The sequence below is a fragment of the Setaria viridis genome, chromosome 5, assembly GCF_005286985.2.
Source record: "Setaria viridis chromosome 5, Setaria_viridis_v4.0, whole genome shotgun sequence".
Taxonomy (NCBI): Eukaryota; Viridiplantae; Streptophyta; class Magnoliopsida; order Poales; family Poaceae; genus Setaria; species Setaria viridis.
In genome coordinates this window covers 2157038-2176097 of record NC_048267.2, presented here as the reverse complement: position 1 = coordinate 2176097, position 19060 = coordinate 2157038, and the positions used below count along the sequence as shown (strand labels likewise).

The window sequence follows — 19060 nt, the reverse complement described above, 5'->3', positions numbered from 1 at the left end:
CGGAGATGGCTAAAAAAGTACTCAGGACTGCTACATTTGACTAAAAAGTACTCGAGGGCTTGTCGTTCATACATCTATAGGCCTACAAGAAGGTTTGGACAGTCCTAAATATGGGGTTGTATACTGAGACATGTCAGACATAGAGACTACGGTGCAGAATGGCGTGGTCTACGTGCAGGATAAGAACTAGTCGAGGATTAGGAAACTACTCATGGCAATTAGAGCAGGAATCACTAGTCGAATCCGACTAGTATTCTTGTAAACAACCGACCTATAACCCTGACCCTAGCAATATAAGGAGAGGCAGGGACCCCCTTCCAAACAAGTTCAATCAATACAAAACAATCAACACACAGGACGTAGTGTATTACGCGATCTAAGCGGTTCGAACCTGTCTAAATCGTGTGTTCGAGTTCACCTTCGAGTTCCTGATCTCGGCGAGCTCCACGCATAAAACACTACCTCGAGCACCCCCTCAGTAAGTTACTGGGTCTAAACACCAACACCCCCACCTGGCAAGCGGCCACGCGAGCCTCCGCCATGAGGCCATGGCAGGCGGTTCCGCTGGCTTCCGCCGTGGGGCAGGGCAGGCGGCCGCATGGACCCCCGCCTGGCAGGCGGCCACGCGGGCCTCCACCATGAGGACATGGTGGCGGCCCCGCCGGCCTCCACCACGGGGGCATGGTACGCGGCCGCGTCGGCCTCTGCCGCCATCGGGTACCACGGCCGGGAGTCACACCGCCCGTCGCCGATGGGGGCACTGATGGGGATTTGTTTTGTTTGATTTGTCTGATATGTGTATATTCATGTGGTGAATTTCTTTGATTTTGGCATCTTGATTCGATTGATACTCTCTTGATTTTATTGATCCTTTCTGGTTTGTAGTGCCGGACCTGACACTAGCACTATAGTGCCAGCCAGGCTATCGGCTGGCCGGTACTATCAAATGGCCATAGTGCCAGGCCTGGGCTAGCAATTTGGCACGCAGTGCCAGCCCGATCCGGCACGAAAAAGCCATCGGACCTGGTAGTGCCGGGCTAAGGTCGGGAGCCCATCTGACCATCTATAACGGTAGCAGAGAAGAGTCATTCCCGTGGTGCCTTCATCTCCTCCCTGAACGCCGGCATGTGCTCCTCCTCAACGCACTGCGTCTGGATCCGGACGCCCATCCTCGGCGTCGGCGGCGCAACGATGAGGGCTACGGGCATGAACTGGAGGGCCGCCAACGGCGCGACATGCAACGGCGTGCCCCACCCGTAGTCCGCCTCCAGGAACCCCAGCCGCCTCCAGTCCGAAACGAACAGCGGCTCATGCCTCCACCACAGCTCGTACGGGTCCTCCTCCTCCGCGAGTTCCCCTGCCGCCCACCTCGCGAACTCCGTGGCCAGCTGCGCCTTGGCGTCCCGGACTATGCCAACCACGCCGGCAACGTCCGCGCGCTCCACCGCCCCGGCCTCGGCGGTCACCGTGACCGGGTAGAAGCAGTTTCCGTAGAACCCCGCGGCGCCGGCGCCGTCGTCCTTGGGCAGGACGTGGCGCGCGTTGGCGAAGAAGCAGAGCGTCACGGGCACCGACGGGTCGGGTAGCCGCAGCGACCGCGTCCGTGCCTGCCATACTTTGGCGACGGCGACGTCGAACGTGGAGCAGCGCTGCCCCGTCGCCGCGTGGAACTGGGACCTGACCCTGTCGACGCTGTCGGAGGTCAGGTCCACGGTGAGGTACCGGAACTGGGACGTTGGCGGGCCGGGAGATGGCCCTAAGTGCAGCAGCTTCCGCGGGCTCGGGACGAGCTCGCGTGCCCAGATCGGGCTTACCCGGGGCTTCGGGAGGCCGCGGGCGTAGTCGGCGATGGCGTTGATGAACTGGCCCGCGCCCAGGCCGTCAGTGAGGGTGTGGCTCGAGCTCAGGCCAACCACGAAGCCGCCGCAAGTGAACTCCGTCACCTGCAGGTGGTAAAGTAAAATCATCGGATCCAACAGTGATGCCAGAAATGCAACAACCATGGAACTGGCATGGGCATGTACCTGCATCATGAGCGGGATGCCGACGGGCTGCACGCCCGGCGCGGCGTCCGGGAGAAGATCATCCGCGGGGATGCCGAACGGGTGATGGTCGAGGAAGGCAACGTCCTCCAGGCTGCAGGCGGCGACGGCCTCCACGAACCACGCGCCCTCGCCGGTGCACTCCACGCGGGCGGTCGCCGGCCCGCCGGCGCCGTCGACGAGCCGGCCCGCGAATGGGTAGTAGTCCACCAGCGCCTTCGCGAGCGCCTCCCGGACCACGCGCGCCGGGGAGCGCTGCTCATCTTCCTCCTCGCCGCGGACACGGTGCCGGGGCCTGAACACGTGCAGCGAGCGCACCATGTGCCGCATCCCCACAACGCGGTCGACGGCGGAGAGCTCCAGCGAGCCGGACGGGGTGTCCGCAGCCGGGCGCACGTACGACCTGCTCGTCCTCCGCACCGTTGACTCCATGGTCGTCGCTAGCTATCCGAATGCGTGCTCCTCTCGTCTCTCGATCCACAGGCGAGCAAGATCGAGCGTACGAGCTCTTGTAAGTGTTGGAGGGATAATGACTTGCTCTCAGGATCTTATACTCGGATAACGAGGTCCCGTTTGTTTCTTTAGTACCTCCTAATATTTCTATCGCATCGAATGTTTAGATACTAATTAGGAGTATTAAACATAGACTAATTACAAAATCAATTGTACAGATGGAGGCTAATTTGCGAGACGAATATATTAAACCTAATTAGTCTATGATTTGATATCGTGGTGCTACAGTAAACATGTGCTAATGATGGATTAATTAGGCTTAATAGATTCGTCTTGGGAATTAGCCTTCATCTGTGTAATTAATTTTATAATTAGATCATATTTAATTTTTCTAATTAGCCTCCGAATATTCGATGTGACATAAATTTTAGTCGGGACTAAGATCCAAACACCCTCTCAATATTCTCGAGTTAGTGGAGGGAAGTCATATGCCGTGTAAGGTTGACCTTCGGGCTTAGCACTGTGATGTGTCAGACACACTAACAAAAAGAGAGACTCGAATGTGACGCTATTTGTTTGACTTTTTGGCTCTTGTTACCGTTTAACAAACCAAATTCAAATGGCTCGGGTAGGGACGTCTATATTTTGTGTCAACAAAAACGGCCGGATTAGCAAAGAACTTCCTTAACTGACTGCAAACCAAAACAACAAAATCTACGGCTTTTAAAGAACCGTCGGATAATAGTCACCAAGTTTCAGTCATTCATTCATGGATGCCGTTAAACTGCCATCCGTTAGCATAGAAACTGACTATTTCACTTTTTGTTTTTTATAAATGCCAATAGAAATTTCTTATACAGTTTTATTTAGGGGAACATACTAGCTTCATCACTGGACAAAGCTGCTGCAATGAGGATCAAAACGAGATGATGATCAAGCATGGCAGTCGCTAGAGATGGTGGCTCTTCACTTCTTCGCCTCTCATGGATGATCTTTTAATTTACGGATTGGTTTTTAACAATTTTGTTGCTGTCTTGAAATTAAGTTTTTGGAGCATGTAGTGTGTTTAACTGTTGCGTGTAACAGTTGTGTAAAGTGATTCTCCCTTAACGAGGGGTTTGAAGCCGTATACTATTTCCATTATCAAAAGAAAGAGAGTAAACTTGATTAACTAGTTTTGGTGGAGTTGTGCATGGCAAATCAATGACCACAAAAACGACTAGCTGAAGGGGAAACTCATATGGTATGGCGCAACTAACAGTCCACACTATTCCTCCGGAGATTGACATTTCTCAAGGATATATTTGTTTTGCTTTTGTGAAACCTCTCAAGGACATATTTGTTCAAAACCTACAGGCCCAACAAAAAAGAAAAGAAAATCAAATCGTTAGCACAACACACGTATACATACGCAGCCTCGATCGATGTTTGCTTCCCGTTTCAAACTTCAAAGCCTGTCATTTTCTGCATGGTACGCAGGCACCATGCATGCGTGATGAGCTAGAAAATGGTACGCATGATTGTGTATACATCTGCCAAGTTCTGAACTGGTCGTAGCAACAGCAAGTAGCAATATACAAAACACCATGCGCACATGCCGCCAATAAGAAAGACAAGACTGGGCATGTGCAATAGTTAGCTTCCGGATAAACCGTTTGTTTCAGTACGCAGGAATTATTTTTCAAAGGAAGTACGCAGGAAGCCAGCGTTGCGTAGAAGAAGAACCTTGCCGAAATTCCTAGATAATGCAAACTTCATAGGCTACGATGATTATATACTGTCTCTTACTACATGATTTTAATTTGCGCCGGACTTGACTTTGACCATTGGCTCCCAATAGTTTTAGGGGGAACACCCAATTAAAGTTTAACACCTGTCACATCGGATATTTGGATGCTAATTAGAAGTATTAAATATAGGCTAATTACAAAACTAATTGCACAGATGGAGTATAATTCGCGAGACGAATCTATTAAGCCTAATTAGTCCATGATTTGACAATGTGGTGCTACAGTAACCATTTGCTAATGATGTATTAATTAGGCTTAATAGATTCATCTCGCGAATTAGCACAGGGTTCTGCAATTAGTTTTATAATTAGCTCATGTTTAGTCCTCCTAATTAGCATCCGAACATCCGATGTGACACTGTTAAAGTTTAGCACCTCGTATCCAAACACCCCCTTAGAAAACAGGTTTTCCCTGTATCCTTCTTTTTTACAGCTCCTTAAGGGCTTTACTAGATTAGTTCGTAGCGTCAGCGTGATTATTAACAATATTTTAGGGCTTGTTTGGTAGAGCTCCACGCAGCACCAGATCCTCAAAAACAGCTCTGCTCTAGATTTTTTCAGCCAAACGGTTTTAGATCCAGCAACTCCACCACAGATCTGCTCCACGAAAATAGTGGATCTACCCCCAGATCCATGGATTTGGTGGAGCACCTCAGCGGGTGCTCCACGAAATCAAATTTGGTGAAGTTGGAGGAAATTACCCACCACTGCCACTCATTAGTGGAAAATGACCGGTTCGTTCTATTTCTTCATAGCTTCCTTCTCTGCTCGCGCTGCCATGGCCGCGCCCCACTCGCCGCCGCCCCGCCGCGCCCCGCCCGTCGGAGCACCGCCCCGCCCGCCGAAGCCCCACCCCGCACCCGGCTGCCTGACCGCCGGCGAGGCCACGCCCGCCAGCGCGCGCGAGGTCGCCTGGCTGCCGGCAAGGCCGCGCCCGCGAGCGCGCGTGAGGCCGCCTGGCCACCGGCGAGGCCGTGCCCGCCAGCACCTCAACCGTGCGTGCAACAACGCCAGGAAGGAGATTTTTTTTATTCTGATGCATGGTCCCAAATTGCCAGTGAGATAAAGACATGAATGGAGCTGTAACAAACACTTTTTGAGATATTAGATCCACGGTGGAGCAGCTCTATGGTGGAGCTAGCTGGATCTATGGATTTGAAGCTATTTTTTCAGAGCTAGAGCTCTACCAAACAGGCCCTTATTGTTCGGAACATTGACGGCTGACGTGGAACTAGAGCACTAGTCGTGCCGAGCCCACCAGAGCGGACCCGCGCCACTCGAGCCGAGCCGCGTCAATCAGAAGCCAACGCGACAATTCGCTCCTCTCCTCCCTCTGGTCTGTGCGTCACAAGAACTGGAGATTGGAACTGCGTTGATGCACCTAAACAACGATGATATTGAGGTGAGTAATCGAACCATAGCGTATCAATTTGTTCCCAAATTTGGTTTGCGACTTCTAGGGTTCTGTTCATGCGGAGTCAGGAGATAATTAGTTCGCGAGATCGATTGATTCAAATCACGGAGGGCTTTACTCGCATGAGGCATAGGGGAATTTGATCGCGACATGGATTCCCCTGTTGTAGCGCATGCGACGTTTACAGACAAGAGGCTGGGCTTACTTGGGTGGCTTGCCTCTTGCAGTCCTATAAGAAAAATGGTCTTCTAAGCTATGATTGTGATTTTGGTGATTGAATGATAACATTATCATTATGACTAATATGTATATCAAGAATGAGCACTTGTAGAATTTTCATAGGTTACATGGATGCAATGCAAAGAAAGATACCGAAGCCAGGACAAAGAGAGAAATGAATTGGACTGGTCCCACGAATAATTAATTTTGGATGGATCAAATGTCCTGGATATTTGCAGAATCATTTAGAATACTTCACAAGCTTTCCATAGAGTTCAAGATCATCAAAATCGAACTTCAAAGTAGAAAGTTATACCCAAAATAAGATGTGCTAATAAATAGGCATAGGAAGATCCGATGGTACCATCGGACCAAGCAGGGGAACATCCGATGGTTACAAAAATGCACTCAACAAATAACTCGATGAACATATAAGGGCATGCACCAGATCATCCGATGCTACCATTGGATTTTGCATATTTACTTTGACAAAATCTCCAGAGAGGTTGGCAAATGGATGAGAGGGGTACCTGAAGGTTCGACGCTTGAAAAATTGTATGCGTCAAACATTTAGGTCATTCATCCGGTGCTAAAAGTTGATCAAAAGGTCTGGATTTTTTGGTAATCATGTGTAAAATTTCACAAACTTTCCAACAAGTACAAGATCATCAAAAATGGATTCGGAGTAAAAAGTTATGACCAAAATACGAACAGTAGCGACGTGATGACCGGAAGGTCCAATGGTACCGTCGGACTTTGTGCATTCATCCGATGCTCAAAATTTAATTGAATGGTCTACATTTTTTGAGAATGCTGTGTAGAATTTCATAAACTTTCCGACAAGTACAAGATCATCGAAATCGGAGTTCGGAGTTGAGAGTTATGGTTGAAATATGGAGGCAACGGCTAGTTGCACCGGATGTTCCGATGCTACCCAAAAACACACCATCAGAACATCCGATGGTACACTTTAACTAGCCATTGGAGCAACGGCTCTTTGATGCCTTGGGCTATTTATACCCCACCCCACTCCACTCGCCCATTTGATGTTGCTGGAGTGTGAAACTCACGCAGTCTTTTCAGATCCAATCTGAAGGTCCACCCGAAAACACCCAGTTTCCGGACTGTGGCAAATTCCAGGTCCCCCGCATCGTCCTAACTCCAAACCCTTATGGAAACGATACCACGCCAGATCGCGAAGCCTTCATGGTCTCCGCCGACGATCCACCCAAGGATGGTGAAACCTCTTCTCAGGAAGCAGGCCGCAATGCCAAGAACCAGGAACATGCAGTACAACACCAACAGGAGCAAGCCAACACCCAGCAACACCGACAACCTAACACGGGAGCCGAGGCAGCAAGCGACCAGCGCCAACCACCGCTAGCTGCCAACGCCGACCCACCACGCGTCAACGATGGTGACAACGCCAATCAGGACGGTGCCCGGGGCAGACGCAGGCGCTGTATACGCACCCACAATCGACAAGCCGACCTAGAGGAGGCCAACCGCTATGTTTCCACCACACCCTAGGCTAATCTGGGGGCTGCCTCCGCCAGCCTGGAAAACCTTCTAGATTCGGAGCCACTTCGACGGATCCGGGCACGTATCTGCGTCGCCAATGCCCAGATCAAAGAGTAGGCCCGAAGCCTGTCAACACACTCCTGGTCTACCTCTACCCGGCATTCTCCAAGCTGATCCGCTTATAGCAGATCCAGTCTCCACGGATACGACCACGGTAACCGCACGGGAGACGGGCTTGGAAGGTCGGCTGGAGCCCATGTTCATAGAGGAGGTGGAATCCTCCCGACTTCAAAAAAGGGCCCCCAAGGTCCTCACTGCCGAAGCCGATCCCGCCAGACCAACTACCGTCCTTTGAGAAGAGTTTGATGACACCATGAATGCTCCGTGCCTCTTTCATAAGGACGCATGCCACAATTTCTAGGACTACATAGTTGTCAAGAAAGAGCTCGGCGTGCTGGTGAAGTACAAACGACCTCGCCGCAACAACCACTACAGGGACGACAATCACCATGACAACCGCCGCCGTGATGACCGTGATGCCCCTTTATCGTCTGAGGGGTCACCCAACCAGGCACCTATTGACTCCAATGGTGGACGACTCAGGTGTCCCCAATCCGTGGAACATCGAGCACCTATGGCACTTCTATCCTTAAGGCTTAAAAGCTATGTATTCTATTTTCTCTTTTTTTACTGATTGAATAAAACCTCTGAGGTTCTTTGCGTACCTACTGCCTTCTTGTTCCTTTGCCCGATCTGTTCCTGACGCTCGGGGGCTGTCCGAACTGTTCAACAGTCCGTCCGCTTTCAAGATCGGGGGCTTCCCCCAGGCGCCAACCTCTGGGTCTCGCATCCTTCTCCTCCCCCTCTCAAGGCAATACAACTAACTCGTGTGGTCGGCGTCCTAGCTCGCGGGACCTAGATAACCTTGCGTTCACCCCTCCTACATGCTCTCAGCAGGGCGCTGGTCAGGCAAGGCTAGGCGCTTAGCGGCTACAGGCCTTGGCTACACGTTGTCCTGTCGTATACACCAAGGGAGGGATGGAGCTTCTTCTTCTCCATATACGATTAAGTCAATTACATCACATATCCTGTCATACAATTTAATACACCACAGAGTTTCATTTTTACAGGTCCAAGTCATTGACAATGTTTTCTGCTATATCATGATACTGGTTGACCAGTCCTGGAAGCACATCCGCATTGAAGTCAGCTGCAACCCCTGTTCCAGCACGCTCCAAGGGGATCCGTGGGAAGTGTGTCCCCAACACCGACAAGGCGTTCTTGATGCACTCTACCGTGGTGTCCTTCAACAGGTCCCGATGACGGCGGTGCTTGACAATGACTCCGTTGCTCGGGGAAATCCGGCGAGCGCGCGGTGAGTGGGGAGAGAGGTGGAGTGGGGCGGAGAGTAACGGGAAGGAGAAAATAAAACTACAGCGGAGTGGGTGGGGCCTCCTTGGGGAGTTAATGCCAGATGGGTTTGGTCCGGGCGTGTGAGGGAAGGGGAGACGGTTCGCTTCCGAGTGCAGTTGCACGCGTGATTAATTGGCTGGTTGGGCCGGTTGGCCAGACAGGGCGCGCTAGTTGGCCTAGGTGCATTCCGTATAAAAAATACACCCAGGTGCAATATAGATATACAGTGTGTGGTGTGTGTACATACACACACGCAAAAGACGCGTGATGCGTACGCAGCCTGTTGCTTCCCGTTCCAAACTACCACCGCACGCACTATTGCGTGATGTGCTAGAAAATCATACGCATGATTGTGTACACGTCTGCCACCACTCTGTCCTGTCCGATACTCCGCGCCCATGCCGCCAATTAAAAAGAAATAAACAAAACTGTATACTGCATGCCATGTGCTAGGTTCCGGATAAACCGTATAATCTGCGGCGCATTATATTATATATGCGAGATCATCGCAACGTAGAACATACGTACAGAGAGAGACGAATGATTATCTCCATCGTGGCCTACATTATCCATAGGTCAGGGAGTATGCAAGGATCTGCATCTCCCGTGATACTGTCGCGGCAGGCGGCACGCACGTTAGCGGGGCCGGCCGGGTCATCGGCAGGCACGTACCTTGTCGATCAGTCTGCCGGTAAACCCATGTGCTGGTAGTAGAGATCTAGCGCCATGCAATGCAAGCATGCATGCATTATTGGCCAGCAACAACAAGAGCTACTAGATAGAAGTGGGGTTGCCTGGTTGCAACTTTGCAAGGACGTCGCTAACACGCGGGCGCCACCCCCGCCCCGCCGCCCGCCCCCGCCCCCCCCCCCCCCCCCCCCCCCCCCCCCCACCCAACCCCCCACCCCCCGGCGGTGATGTAGTCCGGTCGTCCTTTCCTTTGGGCTGCAATAATTCTCTCCGCTGGTTGAAGAGACTCTTTTATGGAAGATGGCGCCGTGCATGGCATCAATGGCATGGCCAAATGCTAACCTAACCATGTAGATATGTCCGGCCGCCGCTTGTTTGACGAAGCCCCGGAAATGTGCGACGTGTCTCCTGTCTCCGTGACACGTTTGATCTGACGAAATGCCTGCTATACGACGATCTTTATAGGAACAAATCATACAATGTCCAAACAAACAACTGTGAAGGATGGGAGAGCTATCTAGATTGATTGTTCGTTAAGTTAACACACGAGCTAGCTGACCGATTCCACAATGTCTGTGTGCAAGTTGTCGCTCGCTCCAAGTGCAGGAACACAGTATATATATAGCTTCACGTTCCAGTCAGTCAGTACACTGCACGTTAGAGAAAGTCTACAATGCAGGTTAGCTAGATGTCGCCGGCACACTTGGCATCGGCAGACTTGTTTCGTATGTACGAACCGCGGCAAGGTACACACGCAACCTCGCAGTCGCGGCACTCGTCACAGGTCAACCAATGCAAAGAAGCACTAATCAGTCACGTCCATGCGCTATGTAGCAGCAGTAGTTTTGAATGATATGCCCATGCATGGCCAGGTGTGTCGGTGTTATTACGCACTTGTACGTCGATCGCGCCAGTGCAGCGCTGTGCTCCTTTTGTTTGACCTGTATCTGACGATTACAACACCTGAAAACTTAAACGACCTATTTTGTTTGTCTTGTATCTGACGATTACAACACCTGAAAACTTAAACGAGAAACGACCTATTACAAACGCTCATGATCAGATAGCTAGCGAAGAAGCATGCGCTGCGCTGTCGGTGCTACTTCGTTAGCTTGACCCGCGAAATCCGTCAGAATTCAGACCAAAATCACTAGTATATATGATTTTTTGTTTGGACACTTGAACACTAAACTGCCACCTAGCGCGTCCGCCTAATTCTCACTTCAAACTACATGGTTTGCTCTCACCGATCGATTTTCACGTGGGGATAATTCGGCATGCATGCAACGTGTGTACGAGGAAATTGAAGTGTGAACGTCATGCGTGTTGCATCCCATCGGTCTGACCTGAGTTATGTGCGACGCATGCTTGAAAGTCTTCACACGTAAGGAAGGGAAAAGATATGATCATGATCTTCCGGTGGAAGAAGCCATAATATATTGATATATTGTACATAAGACAGCCTTGTGCAGCCGTGTGTTTGATTGATTTCAGCTCAACCAACTCCGGCCATTAGCTAAACCACGTGTTGGGTTTCACGCACTTAGGTTAGATGGTTAACACATACTAGCTAGGGCAATAATGCGGTAAAAGCTACCGAATGATAGATGCAGCCAGCTAGCAATGCAAGCCGACGAGAACTTGTCTAGCTGCGTGGCATACCAAGCATGTGGATCGTGTGCCATACAGTATATATTGGCGAACGCGCGTCCTGCCTAATAACCACATTAGGACACAGTTTAATTTGCTTATTTTACTTACTACTAGTATAGATTAACCATATGCACTGCTTCAGTCCAAGTCTAGCTAAGAAATGGAGGGTGGTGCTCGATTATTATTGAGTAACCCTTTCTACCTGCAGAAAGAAGAGAGCAGCTCCCTCTGATCTGAAATGAATAATATAAGTCGCGCATTTAGAGTATTGACTTGGTATATGTAAAAGACGGCACGTTGACTTGTGGGTTTCTATCAAAATGATATTTTCAATCAAATTAATTAATGATATACTTGGAAAGGATTTTTCATGATGATTCTAATAACATAAATCTTATGTTGCCGATATCCTCAGTATAATGTCAAAACTCAAAAAGTTTGGCGGCTGGTCAATCTAAGAAATCAAGTCCTCAATATTGTGACAACCATTTTCCGTAGAAGAATATTGGATTATATCCGACCAGTATCAACCAATCAGCTGCTACCTAGTTTCAGATCTTAAGAAAATTAAACTATTTTTTCTCGAATATGTATGAGAGCCACATATCTTTGTATTGAGAAAAATAAATAGTTTGAATAAACCTAGAAACTATATACTATCACTAGTGTACACTCTAAGATAAAATTCTAAAGAGGCATCTCTCACATCATTGACTGTTTGGTGGCAAAAAAATAGACTCATTTTTTATGAGCTCCTAATGCACTCTTCAAATCTTACACTTGTTATTTTGTAATTTGCCTAGCAATAATAAGTACAATATCTGTTTTCGTCGTGCTGCCTACTTGTTTTGTTTGCTTGGGACATTTCCAAGGTAAACTATATGGACATGCTGAACTAGAACTATAATTAATTATTAACTGAGAACATAGCCATCTTCACTTCTTGTTTGCTTTTTATTGGGAAGCTTACTTTGTTTTTGTTGTTTCAGTTTTGCTAACTGTAGCTACATAGGAGTATATACTATTGCCACAATATTTTTCTCAAGTGAGCATTTTTTGTCTAATAGTTGGACCTATGTTCGTTTATATGATATATATTTTACGACTCCATGCTTCGGAAAGTTTGTTCCCCTTTGTTATACAGATAACCACACAAAAATGAAGTTGGTTACATAGGAGCACTAGAAATAATCTATCAGGATGTATATTAGGCCACGCATGAAAGGCAGTTTGACATTGTGAATTTATTGTTAAGTTTAAGACTTCACTTACAGAATTACCGGACTATATATATACTGCAATTGGTCCGTAATAAAATATAAATACTGTTCCACCTAACGTGTCTGGATCATGATGGACACAATCCATCTGTAGTAGCTAGTATAACCCAGCGTCTGTAGAGTGCCAAGGTATGCATCGTGAATATTTAATTTGACTTGAACAAACTCGCTCTTTGCTTGATTCCTCATCATTATAGTAATCGATCGAGCCGCCATTCCGTTGAGGCGTTGAACCTTATGTATGGCCTAGAATTCCATCAGGATTCAAGAACTCCATGTATACACATGCATGATGAATCAGCTGCCAGTCAATTCATGGAACGGTCTTCCGAACGCGCGCAACGACCGATGAACTCTTCTGTAATTTCCGGGTGATGAGGTTGCTGTCAAGTTCCTTAACTATGTTTTGCGTGACGAGGCACATGCATAGTTTACTAGCTAGGCAACGTAAGAGGAAGTGTGTTTTTCTTATGATAAGCTCACCGCACAGCCGCCGACCCTTCAGCAAATGGCCACGCCGGGTGACCTCATGCTAGTAGAAGGGAGTATCTAATTCAGCACAAGGAACCTGAAAAAAGTACGTTTTTTTTTCGCTTAGCATTTAGCGAGTGCTAACGCGCGGGTGCTCATGGTCAAACAAGAGGATGTGTGGTTCATCGGGGTAGTTGGAAAGAGAGGACGGAGGGAAGAATGGAAACTGGCGCTCTCTCTCTCTCCCCCCAAGTAAGATGCTTGTATTTGTATGATGGATTTGGTTGAAGGCATGGGCACACATAATCACTGTTCATAGACTCGGTTCACTGTGCGCATGGGTCCAAGATACTACTCTAAGCATGCATGTATCACGAGCGCGTCAAGCGTCAAGCAGCAGCAAACCTACAAGAGCATGCGCCACGAGCAAAACGAGACTTCCAATCGTGTCTCTTTTTGACGCGGTACGAGTAACGAGTGCCGATGTTGGATCCCAAAGTGGTAGCCCCACGAGATGTTTCCACGTGTTAAAGTTTAGCACCTCGGATGTTTGGATACTAATTAGGAGTATTAAAATAGACTAATTATAAAATTAATTGTACAGATGGAGTCTAATTCGCGAGATGGATCTGTTAAGTCTAATTAGTCAATGATTTGACAATGTGATGCTACAGTAACTATTTGCTAATGATAGATTAATTAGTCTTAATAAATTCGGCTTGCAAATTAGCCTAGGGGTTCTACAATTGGTTTTATAATTAGCTCATGTTTAGTCCTCCTAATTAGCATCCGAACATTCAATGTGACACGTGCTAAATTTACACCTGCTATCCAAACACTCCCTCGGCAAAGTGGTATCTATCGTTGCTAGCTCCAGAACTTTGTGCCGCCTGTGCGGGTGCGTTTGCGGTGTGCCACTGTGCCGCCTGCAGCAGATAAACCTCTGGCCACTATGCGTGCGTGCCCAGCCACTACTTTTACAATTTCCTGTGGACGGGCACGGGCCAGGCGGCATCTCTCTCACACACACACACCGGCGAGAATCACAGAACAACGGTACAGCTTCCTGTCCACGCAAGATCTTTTCGTTCCCGGCCCGCTCACCAAGGGGCAGCAACAGCAGTCAGAATCACACAACAAGATCACGATCTTCCGAAAACCCACACACAGACGCGCGCGGCGCCACCTGTTGCGCCGCCCGGGCGCGCGCCCGCGTCCACCACCCGTCTAGTCCCCGAGCGAGGAGCGCGATGGGCTTGGACGCGCGCCCGGGCCACCGGCGCCGAGACAACCCGCGGGCGCGGCGCTCTTGCGCCGTCTCGTCTGCCTGTCGTCTCCTCCGCCTTGGATCACGGACGCAGACGCAACCACGCATTCCTCCTCCCGCGCGCACCGAACACGCGGAACGCGAGCGGGGCCCGCCGGGGACAGCAGCCACGCACGTGTCCCTCGCGGTCCGGCAAGTAGGCTCCTCTTGGATATTCGTGGCCGGCGGGCGGCGGCAGCGCAGGTGGTCCCGTGGTAGTGGAGGTCTCGAGGACCAGATCACGTAATTACCAGCGATGGGGATTGGGGAGAGCGAATCAGACAGTGAATGAAAATTAAAACCGGTGTGGCGGTGGTTGGTCGCGGTCGCCACGTCGAGGACGGGCCGGTCGGCGTCGCGGAGCTGGACCGGACCGATCCGGGACGGCCTGGCCTCTCTTTCGCTGTGCTCAGAAACACAGGAATAACATATACGTCCAGCCTAGCCGATGTCACAGGCGGCGACGGCCCCTCGCGAGCCCCCTGGATGGTGATCACTGATCGATGAGGCAAGGCTCCTCCTCAGCGAGAGGGAGGAGGTGGCTTCTGGGGGCGGCCCGGCCCGGGGGAGGGAGACCGATGATTGACGGCCCCGCGGCCGCGATGGTTAGGGCCGGGGCTTCCTTCCCCTGTTGTGGTTAGCAGCAACCAGCAAATAATTTAATCAGCAGGCAGCCCTCCGTCGTGGCCTCATCCGGCGCCACCGCTACACGCCAGTCGGCAACTGAACTGACGCCCATCATCACTCGGAGCCGTCGTCGCGGTAGTAGCAGATGCTTGCATTGTCTGCGAGCGGTATGGCTTGCATGCCATCCCTGACAACCACCCCGGTTTATCCGGCCGTCCCGCTTTCCGGTAGGCGCACGGCGCCATGCAGGCTGTGCGGTGACAATGGCAAGGGCCCGGCGCGGCCGCGGCGACCCGGTGGCGACCGACCGGGCCGGCGACGAGCCGGGGGCGGGGAGCTGTTTCGCGTAATCAAATCAATCAATCGATAATCGTTTCGCGTAATCGCGCGCAGAGCCTCGGAGCCTGTGGGAAAGGAATATTGTACTCCGTAGGCACCACCGCACCAGCTTGCAGCTTGCCTCTGTTAGTTACAGCTGGGCCGCGGAATGCTACGGAGCACGTGCGCGGTCAGCTGCACCTAATCCTCCGTCGCGCCCCGTCAGATTCATTTTCCTCTCGCTCGGCACCTAATGCCGTGTTATTAGTTACTAGCCCACATACCCGTGCGTTGCAACAGCCACGAACTGTAGCAGATTTGATTGTGTTTTCAGGCTACAGTTTTGCTTCTTGGTTGTTTCACCATCTACATTTATAAATGAGTACGACCTAAAAATTTTGCTTGATAAAAATGAAGAAATCTCTTCTCATCATAGCTCTTAGTAGTGACATTGGGACCGTCAGATATCTTTCCATCGTAAAATGTAACACCTAGAATTTTAATTTGCTTATTTTTTGATGTATTCTGTTTTGCACATGGAGAAGGTGCTTACCGTAGCGAAGCATACCTAATTAACCTCTCAAAAAAGCACTTCGCCCCAAGTTAGCATTGTCAGATACCTACAGAATCACATTACACGTCAATACATCGCTTCCAAAAGGAAAAATTTTTGAAATAAAAGGATAATCAACCGTATGTAGCTTACTTTGCTTTTCATCGGAGCAGGTAATAAAAAAAGCCTACCTAATGCCAGGCAGCTGCAAGGGAGTTACGGTCTCACACTCGTTGAGCTGTGCAGTTCCATCGATAACCAGCAACTCCAGAAGATTTGACTTTTGGACTTCTTCAGCAATTGGCCAATACCAAAAGCAAATCTGTCCGTCAGCACACCATACAACCTGAAAGAGCTGGAAATTGTGCAGAGAATGCATTTCGTTCTCTGCAGAAAATACAATTGATTTTGCCTCGCGTTGCAATAATTTGGAAGCTCAAAGTTTTTGTGAAGATACGTCAACTCTCGCACATACAGGATCTGGCCAGCTTGGACTTGGATTTATTGCATGCATTACCGCGTGACACCCGGGGCTCGTTCGAGGTCTTCAACCCTTCCTCCTCCGCCGTCGACCCACCCTCCACGTTCCGCCTGGCTGCCGCCGCCAAGTCCACCTGCTCGCTCATTTAGGAAGTAGCTGGCGGCATCGAGTATGTCGGCAAGCCGACTCAACAGGCGGATGAGTGGGAACTCGTGCAGATCAACCAGCAGACTGGCCGGCCGCACGGCGTGTCCGCCCGCCCCTCCGGCGGTGGGCAACAGACGCCCTGCGCGCCTAAATAGGCAAGGCCCTCGGGCTGCAAGCGTAAAAAATTCAAGACACGAAGCAAATTGTGAGAGATTGGAGTCGATCATGGGATTTTGTGACGAATTCCTTGGCAGAAGTTGCAGCGAGAGGGGCCTCAACATATCCTTGAAGGACGCCGGTCGCGCCTGGGCGTGACGGCGTGTTAATCTCGAAGACGACGGCGGCGTAGCCGACCTTGAGGCGCATCGCGGCGTCGACCCACACGTCGTTGGCGAACCGCACTTTGGGGCCCTCCATCGTCGCCAGAGCTATCGGAGAGGACGCCTCGCACATATCCAATTCCAAACCGATCTCTCTGATGGCTCCTTGCCGCCTGGGCCTCACGTCACGTACGAGCTCACGTATTTGACTGCAGTGCAAACGTGTAGGATCGAGTCGGTCGAGTTCCTTCTCCTGCCCTGACGAAAGCCCACTCCAGGCCAGTACGGACCAAAATTTTGCCAGGATGACAACGGACAAAGAACGGACGCGTTGCGACTTGCGTGCGAGAGGGACGGACTGCGGGTTGATTACTGAAAACTTAAGGGGGGTTTTCGCAAAATTACCACGACAGTTGAAGGATTGAAAGAAACATCCTCTCTTTAATATTAGGTCTTTAATATTAGGTATAGATATAGATATAGATTACCAGTATTAACTTTTTTAATAATATGCTCATCTTTACCTATTATTAAAGCAAGTAACGTTTCTGCCTGGATTTTTCGTCCGTCGGGCTATTTTTCAAAAAACCCCCTGACATTTCGTGATATCAACCCGCAGTCCAATTCTGAGTATAGGGGGGCTCGAGTGGAAAAAATAGGAAAATGAGGGATTAAAGCGAAAAGAGTTCCGCTCCCTCGTTCCCCTCCCCTCCCTCGGGGGATTGAGATCCGCCGCACTCCGTCCGGCTCCGGTCCCGTCCCTCGGGGGATCTAGACGCCGCCGCTCCGTCCGGCCCTCCACCCAGCTCCCTCGTTCCCCTCCCCTTCCTTCGCCGCCCTCCCTCTGGGGATCTAGCCGCCGCCGCTCCGTCCGGCCCTCCACCCCATGTCCACCGACGACCTCCCGCCATCCTCCGACATCGACGTCATCATCCTCCGTCGACTTCCCGCCGCCGCTCCGTCCGGATCCGAGGCCTGCGGTCGGTTCCCACCTTCGCCCTCCTCCCCATGTCCATCGACGACCTCCCCCCGTCCTCCGACATCGACGCCATCATCCTCCGTCGACATCCCGCCGCCGTTCCATCCAGATCCGGGGCCTGCGGCCGTTTCCCACCTTCGCCCTCCACCCTTGGTCCCGGGGTCGGATGCGCCCGACCCCTTGAGGGTGGAACTCCGCCTCGCCCGACCCCGAGTGAAGCTCCGCCTCGCCCGACCCTGAGTCCTGGGGTCGGGAGTGTCCGACCCCTGAGCGGAACGTTAGAGTAGTCCGAGGCGAAGTCGAATCCGATGCGTAGTCGAACTCGAACTGGTTGACTCTGAACGTCTCCTCCTCCTCCACTTCCAGGAGGAGGCTCCCGCCCGTCGAGAATGGCCACGGCAGCGCAGGTCTTGCAAATGAAAATTCTTGTTCGAAGTTCAAAAATGGTACGAACAAACGTATAATAACGTGACAGCAAGTAATGACCCGTAGCAACGCACGGGCATTTCTGCTAGTTTTTTTATAAAAACAGTTTGTACTTTATAATACTACATATAAAGGTTTTGAAAAGGAACTGGTACCTGCATACTACGACGTGCTTATTTTCCCAGATACCGTATATCAAGACCAAAGCATCGTATCCGCCTAAACCCTAAATATATGGTAGAGGTAGACCTACTTCATCTGTCCTTTCGCTAATCAATTTGGACCTCACTTATGGAATCAACCACGAAATCTGGATCGATGTAATGTCACTCCAGCATATAACTCAAATGCGGCTGTATCATTGCATCTCGCAACCACGTGGAACGCATCCCGGTCCCGTAGAGTAACTGATTTGGTGAACAATTTTGATTTTGTTGGGGTTTCGAAAGTGATGTTGATGTATTTTGAGAGAGCAAGTTGCAAGCTTGCCACACTCTTCGTCACTTCTTTTAGATTTTGACTATGTTTATAGGAAAAAATTACCAACATCTATGATACATAATTCATTTCATTAAATCTACCGTGAATATGTAGAACAAAACTGAAATATCTTATATTTTAGAATAAAGAGAGTAAATTTTATATATCCTTAGTTTAAATAATCTATATACTCTTAGTATACCATATTGATTTTGTCGGAGGATATGTTTTCCTCCCCATCTACATCTCGCCCTTAAAAAACCAAAGAGGGCACACCACAAATATCACATTCGCATCCCTTTGGATGCAATAAATGATATAGGGACGGATACAATATCAACTAGCCTCACAATGCAACGTGCGCATCAAATGAAGAAAGTGATCTCAAGGTGTATATTATTTTTCGTTTTCATACCCAACATATCGATATTCATTGAATCACACTTTATTGTTTTGGTCCACAGGTCTCAGCTCTCTC

The 19060-nt window shown here is 50.0% G+C and overlaps 1 protein-coding gene across 1 annotated transcript; it reads right to left on the bottom strand.

Moving 5' to 3' along the window:
- Positions 1-839: 839 nt before the first annotated feature.
- Positions 840-2581, bottom strand: LOC117855595 (acyl transferase 4). The gene is made up of 2 exons (XM_034737976.2): positions 2025-2581; positions 840-1943 (listed from the first exon to the last, which is right to left on the bottom strand). The coding sequence occupies exons 1-2, from the start codon at positions 2472-2474 to the stop codon at positions 1086-1088; spliced, it is 1308 nt and encodes a 435-aa protein (XP_034593867.1). The 5' UTR covers positions 2475-2581; the 3' UTR covers positions 840-1085.
- Between the last annotated feature and the right edge of the window lie 16479 nt (positions 2582-19060).

Bases quoted from the DNA above. Each gene is read 5' to 3' on its own strand.
- LOC117855595 (XM_034737976.2), bottom strand. From the start codon at position 2,474: ATGGAGTCAACGGTGCGGAGGACGAGCAGGTCGTACGTGCGCCCGGCT. The intron at 1,944-2,024 runs GTACATGCCCAT...TACCACCTGCAG, and splicing joins GCATCCCGCTCATGATGCAG to GTGACGGAGTTCACTTGCGG.